The sequence below is a fragment of the Azolla caroliniana genome, unplaced genomic scaffold (genome assembly GCF_043228905.1).
Source record: "Azolla caroliniana isolate FFs.n. ecotype wild unplaced genomic scaffold, voAzoCaro1.0.p SCAF_15, whole genome shotgun sequence".
NCBI lineage: Eukaryota > Viridiplantae > Streptophyta > Polypodiopsida > Salviniales > Salviniaceae > Azolla > Azolla caroliniana.
The window spans coordinates 79,790-87,113 of NW_028230450.1; the positions used below are offsets into that span (position 1 = coordinate 79,790).

A 7,324-nucleotide genomic window follows, 5' to 3' on the forward strand; every position below is an offset into this window, starting at 1 on the left:
CTTCCGAGTTGGAGGCCGTCATAGAGTTCGCTCTATGCCTCATTATGAACATTTTGCCACGATCGCCGTAGTCGGAATTTGGGGCGTAATTTGTAAACATTTCACTACGATCGTCGTAGTCAGAATTTGATGCGTGTTTCGTGATCATTCCGCTACGATTGTCGTAGTCGGAGTTCGATGCGTAGTTTGTGAGTTGTCGACTTGTTGAAGCCGACTCACTTTGCTTTTTCTGACACTCCGCCTCATAGTGGCCAACTTTGTTGCAATAATTGCAAGTTGCGGGCCTCGTTTGCTGACCATGTTCGGCGTGGAAGCTCCCCCTTCTTCCGAAGGTTCCTCGATGGCTTCCGTGAATGTTTGAGTTCCCTTTTGTGCGATGGGCCGAATTGGCCTCTTCTACCACCATGACCTCCTCCTCGGCCACCATCCGAATTCGAGAAGAACATTTGTGCTTCCAACATCTTGCTTTTGGTTCGGACGTGGTTCTCTTCGACCAATAGCATTGATTGGAGGTCGAAGAATGAAGGAAGGTTTTCTCTTGCCAAGATTGCCGTCCTCAACGAGTCGAATCGTTGTGCGAGGCCGCCCAAGCATACTTGAACCTTCTCGTCTTCGTCGACGTTAGATTTTATTAGGGCCAATCATAGCCTACTTCGTTCGCTTTGATTGAACTATTTGAACTCTGAAATTAGATATCAAATGAGGACGTTATGAGCTTTTTTGTTCACGTGGGCGCTCTTATTTCAAATATATGCATCTAAGCTGGACTTGGCTTTTCTCGTTTTTTAAGTTGTTGGCGTATCCAAAGGCAATGACAAGTACCTCTGCTTTCCTAGACACTTTTGCTCATGCCATTCATTTTTCTTTGATATTGTTGGTCATGGTGAAAATCTTGGTGAAAAAATGGGCATCACGCAAATTGTAAGGTAGACATAATCTTGTATATGGCCCTCTAATCACAATCTCATATTGGGAAATTGGATCAAATTCAAGATGGTCATGATCACAAATTATAAATGTGATAAGTACCCATGGGAATCTGGAAATCCAATCCAATAAGGCCAAATAGAAGGAATCCAAGACCATGTGATATGTATTTACGAGAAGAGAAGAGGGGCATTTGTGTATGTGTGTTTGTGATATTGAACGTAACACACGCAATCCAAGTGGAGTTGCAAAATGTTGTTTTGAATTGAAAAACTATAGGATGGGTAAACATGGGGAAACTCGCAACTCTATTGAAGGCACAAACACCTAATATTGTTTGGGCTCTGCACCATATGTGTACTTGAACTAAGCTAAAGTTTATGACACCCCCCCACCCCAACAAAAAAAGGAAGAATAAAACATTTTTCAAGTCCATAATTTATAAACAAATTCTTTGTCAATGCACATGCAAGTTTCCCAATGCCATAGACATAATAATATGAGGTTCTGCATGGCTAATTGTTTGGTCCAAGTACGTGAGATGGTGGTGTACACATGGGCAAGATCAAAATCATCAATATAAATGGGCATAATAATGTGAGGTTTGGCATGGCTAATTGTTTGGTCCACGTATGTGAGATGGTGCACACATGGGCATGAGCAAAGGCATCAATATGCGTGGGGCATACGAGAGGTTGGATACCGAGAGGTGCAACGGGCACATGCAATTTAGGAATCAATATGATGCATGACAGAGGTGCAAAGGCCCACGCATGCATGATTGGATAAGCTTTAGGAACGATATGATGCAATTATGTATGTGTATGTATTATGTATTATGTATAGGCGAAGGGGAGGAAGAAGATAAGGAGGGGACCCACCCAGCTTCATTCATTCGTGCATTCCTATATGTATGTATGTATAAATGTATGTGTATCAGTATGTATGTATATGTATTCATTCGTTAGTTGTTAGCTCGAAAGGGAAAGAGAATAGTTAAGTTGGGTTGGGTTGTTTGTTAGGTAGCGCTTGTGTGAGTTATGTGTGTGTGTGTGTGTGTCTCCTCCTCCGTCTTCTCCCCCAGAACGAGGGGGTAAATTATTTTTGGGCATCTAGTCTACCTTTTCCACTTTTTATTTTTTGTGGAGACAAATAATAATATACATATAGATAGCCGTTGAATCTCGAAAAGACACTCACACACACAACTCACACATACACATACACATACACAGACACAGACACAGACACAGACAAAAAAGAAGCAGGGGAAGAAAGATCTGCAGCAATTTCGCGGACTCACCTTTCCTGTCGCTTCGAAGCTGCACTTAACTTCTTCTGCTTCTTGGTCTCCTTCTGGGGGATTGTTTAGGGTTTAGGGTTTAGGGTTTGGTGTTTGCGATGCCAAGTGAGCAGGAGCACCGTCGTCAGTGTCTCTCTTTGCCGTCCCCATCATCATGTAGTAGTAGTAGTAGTAGGAGTAGTAGATCGGAGCTCCTTCTTCTACTTGGAGTCATCATGATGATGGCTCTGCTGCTGCTACTAGCAACGGCAGGGCAGAAGGTAGAGGGGGCAGCGGTGGGGGTGAACTGGGGCACTCAAGCATCGCACAGGCTGCCGTCTCGCACTGTGGTGCAGATGCTGAAAGACAACAATTTCACGCGCGTGAAGCTCTTCGACACGGACCCGACCACTCTGTCCGCCCTAGCAGGTACGACCATAGAGGTGATGGTAGCTATCCCCAACCTCTACCTCAAATACATGACTGACCTGCCCACGGCCAAGAGCTTCGTGCAGAAGAACATCAGCCGCTACCTCTTCCAAGGAGGAGTCAACATCAAGTAGGTCTTTTGCAGGTCCCTTACCTAATCTAAATCTAATCTTTCCTTTTCCTCTCCTTTTTTTTTTTTTTGCTTCTATGAGACCTACCTGATCATTTAGGGGTTGTTGTTGTTGTTAACTATGTGTGTGCAGGTATGTTGCTGTGGGCAACGAGCCGTTTCTCACCTCCTATAATCGAAGCTTCATTTCTCTCACTTACCCAGCACTTCAAAACGTGCAGGCTGCGCTCAACGCTGCGGGCTTGGGCACACAGGTCAAAGTGACTGTGCCCATGAACGCCGACGTTCTCTCCTCTGCTGGGCCTCCTTCTAGTGGGGCTTTCCGAAGCGACATTGCTGGTCAGATGAAGCAGATCGTGGACCTCTTGTCCCAAAACGGCTGCCCCTACACCATCAACATGTACCCGTTCATCAGCTTGAATAGCGACCCTTCCTTCCCGCAGAACTACGCCTTCTTCGACAGTTCCGTGGTGCAGGTATCTGACCCTCCCTATGCCTACACCAACACCTTCGACGCCAGCTATGACACGCTCGTGGTGGCACTTGGCAAGATCGGGCACTCCGACATCCCCATCATTGTGGGTGAAGTCGGGTGGCCTACCGACGGTGTCACAGCAGCCAATGTGGCAAATGCACAACGCTTCAACCAAGGCTTCCTGAACCATGTCAGAAATAATGCAGGAACTCCACGCCGCCCCAACACGGAGATCAATTACTACCTCTTCGGCCTCTTGGATGAGGACCAGAAGAGCATCGATCCAGGTGCCTTTGAGCGGCACTGGGGTGTGTTTGCCTATGATGGAACCACCAAATACCCTCTCACTGTGCCCGGATCTCCCCTCAATGCTGCTGGAAATGGTACCCTTGTCAACGCTAAAGGGGTCTCCTACCTCAGCAAACGATGGTGCATTTTGTCTCCCACAGCTGACCTTCTGAGCTTACAGAACCCTGTGAGCTTCGCATGTCAGGAGTCGGACTGCACTGAGCTGGGCTATGGCGCCTCCTGCTATGGCCTCCTTGATGCACGAGGTAATGCCTCCTATGCCTTCAACCAGTACTACCAAATACAGGGCCAAACCGCCGGTTCCTGCAATTTCAACGGCCTGGGCTCTATCACTCAGAACGATCCATCTGTGGGCAGCTGTAAATTCATTATTCAGATCAGCACGAATTCTGCTGGCACCTCACCTCGGTTGCCAACACTGTTCCACTCCCTTATTGCTGCTGCTACCGTCTTCTTCTCCTCATCTTTCTTCCTCTGCCCAGGAGTTCTGCTGTTACTGTAGCAGGAAGAAGGCCGCCACAACAGGTGTCTGTCTCTGTGTGGATAACGTCAATTATGTTACTACTTTTCCATTCAATCCTATTTTTTTTGGAAAGGCCGCGTCTTCGTGTCACTAAGTAAGTATAGTATAGTATAGTATAGTATGTATGTATTTCTTCCATTCCATTCCCTCTTTCGAACTACATATTGAAGGCTATGAAGCCCGTGCCCTTTAAGTATTGTATTGTATTGTATTGGTTGTGGTAGCTACAACACTACACTACTAGCATAAGTGTAGCATAACATAGCAGCACACAACACATAGAGACCACCCCTACCACACAAGTCTCTTAAACTCCAACACAATTGCCTACAAAAGGCGCCAAATGAAGGCCCAATTTTTCCCTAGGGTTATATGAATGAATTTTGAGAGTTTTGTATTTAATTCGACTCCTACTGATTTGATTTCGATCGTCACGAAAATCTTTCTGCCAAGCTTCAATCTTTTTAGCTCTGCTCCGGACCCCTCCTTCCAGCGGAGCTGGCCTTCAATTAATTCATTGTGTATGCTGGCCATTCTAGAACATTTGACAGAGACAGACACACCATCATCTCTGTCTAAGCTCCTCCCTAAATGAAGTATGAGAGTAAAACATTTGCACGGCCAGCCCTTTGCTAATAAATACATCTATCACTACAAACGCTCCATCTGTTTCAGGCCGTAAATTAATAAAGTTCCTTTATTCGATTGTTGAACGTGAAGTCGATGTATTAACTACCCAAAAGCATCTTCTTTTAGTGGGCACTATGCCATGACAAGGCGCACAGAATATTGTGCACCTTCCTCCATTGCCCAACTGGAAGGATCCAACACGTATTCCAACTTATTATTATTGTCCTAAATATCGTATTTACGACTTACAAGTTTTTTGTTACCATGGTACCAAACCAGTGGTATGAGCGAGGTAGGCAAGTAGAATGATACTCTTAAGTTGAAAATCATCATTTTACAAGCCAGACAATCTCTTATGTATACCTCTCATACCAAATATGGATTCTTTAAAGTGTGCCATATGTGCACTAGCATTTGTTCGTAGCAAATGGTTGATCGTATGTGTTATTGGGAAAGGTGAAAACCACTATATAGGGATTAATTCTTATTGCAAAGTGGGTATTTGAGTAATTATGACCTAATTTAACTAGGAGTCTACCACTCTCTATATAGGATTGTATCTGTTATTCGGAAAGGTGAAAACCACTATATAGGGATTAATTCTTATTGCAAAGTGGGTATTTGAGTAATTATGACCTAATTTAACTAGGAGTCTACCACTCTATATATATAGGATCCTATGTGTTATTTGGAAAGGTGAAAACCACTATATACGGATTAATTCTTATCGCAAAGTGGGTATTTGAGTAATTATGGCAAAGTTTAACTAGGAGTCTACCACTCTTTATATATATATATATATGTATGTATGTATCATTGTTTATGTCATTTATACCGACATTAATGTCTCTATTATGGTAAATGTGGTCCATGAGATGTGCACCTCCAATTGTAAATAGTTGTATAACATTGTAAATAGGTAGGTAGAATGTTATGTGGTTAACCTCCCAAAAGTAGTTCAACAATAAACACACATGTGCTCTATGCCACAAAAAATTGGATATGTATGTACTAGGGGTTCTCAGACTATAATGTGCCTTGTACATGACATTTTCAAATTTGCCCTTTTAATTGTACTTGGAGACAAGAAGAGCATCCATCTCAAGAGGTGTTGGAATTGGTTAGCCCAAAACTCTTTTGGATTCTATAGAAACAACGATGCAGGTGAGTCTTCTCCAACCAAACCGCACATCCAACAAGGTTACTGCAAGAGATATGGAGTGAAATTGTAGCCACTCTAAAGAGCCAATATGATGGCCTTAAGAGTGGCTTCAATGGAGTTAAAAGACAATGAATAGCCTTCATCCAACAATGGTCATCCTCTCCCTTTCTTGAGTCCGTGGGCATCCACATAAGTTGGAACTATTGCGTCCCTACAGGGATTTGTACATAATCGTCTCATTTGTAAAATTTTATAACTATTAGAAGGAGGTTTTTTTGGAAAAAAATAAAATGAAAAAGAAGACGAAGAGTGTCCATCTTAGAAGAAAAACAATAATTAACAAAGAAGCTATATTTGTCATGTTCAAAATGTTTGAACAAATACAATTGTCATAAAAGGTTACACATTCCATAAGATACTATAAATAATCAAGTGCATGATTATGTGATGTGGAAATAGATTAGATGTGTGTGTGTGTGTGTGTGTGTATGAGAGACAAGAGGGAAAAAAGAGATACGATAGATAGAAAAAACTAAAAATTGTGTATTCACAAGAACAAGAATGACAACCAATAGTTACAACCGGAGAGATGAGGGTGCTTATAAGGTCACCCTCTCTCTACACTCTCACTAAAAACGCCCTCTCGGGAAAGGGGGAAAACCTTAACTAACTCTTTAACTATGTGTAATAGAAGTTAAATTCTATGACACATTAGTTATTGTTACAAGGTGGTGGTGTGTTCACACACATTACCTACTCAGTTGTGTTCACAGTCTACTTGAGTTTGATTCTCAACAGACACTTACTCGTTTTTTAATCCTCTTTCCTCGAGCTTTATTGTAGTTGTGGCCATGTATATTCTCGTCCTAACCTTTCTTTTGAAGTAGAAAGAGTTATTTAAGACAAAAAATGAATGCATCATATCTTATTTCGCAATTTTATGTACTAATGATTTTTTTTCCCAAAAAAGGAACGACTTTCTCATTAGTTAGGAGAGATTTTTACCAAAAAACAAGGTGACGTATATATATATATATATATATATATATCAGGGAATCAGCCCTCATCGAGTTCCAAAATATGAGAAAGCAACTATGACTACGTACATGTCCTCTAATAAAACTATGGAAACAACCAATGTGGGAACCGGTAGTTCCACCTCGGGTAATTTCCTCCTCTGCGATGCATTGAGTTGATTAGGAAATTCGCCTTCACTAAGAAAATTGTGTACATCTTTTAGGAATTTTGCATCTTTACATGTCGCCAAAATACCAACAAAACCTTCCTTGCTCTTCTCCAATTGAGCTTTGAGCTTATGTTTATGAGCTATCTTCCCAAAAGATTTGAACAGTTCTATTACTTTTTTATGGAAATTTCCAACTTCCATGAACTTGTTTGATTACCAAAAAGGAATCTCCCTTAATAATGAGCCTTTTGATCCTGGACAGGAAGAGGAA

General features: G+C 42.2%; 1 protein-coding gene across 1 annotated transcript; it reads left to right on the plus strand.

The window, feature by feature from the left end:
* Positions 1–2,409: 2,409 nt before the first annotated feature.
* LOC147854177 (glucan endo-1,3-beta-glucosidase 8-like) lies at positions 2,410–4,116 on the plus strand. Its single transcript, XM_087331171.1, has 2 exons — positions 2,410–2,768; positions 2,902–4,116. Exons 1-2 carry the CDS (start codon positions 2,446–2,448, stop codon positions 4,052–4,054), a joined length of 1,476 nt encoding a protein of 491 aa, XP_087187297.1. The 5' UTR covers positions 2,410–2,445; the 3' UTR covers positions 4,055–4,116.
* Positions 4,117–7,324: the final 3,208 nt, after the last annotated feature.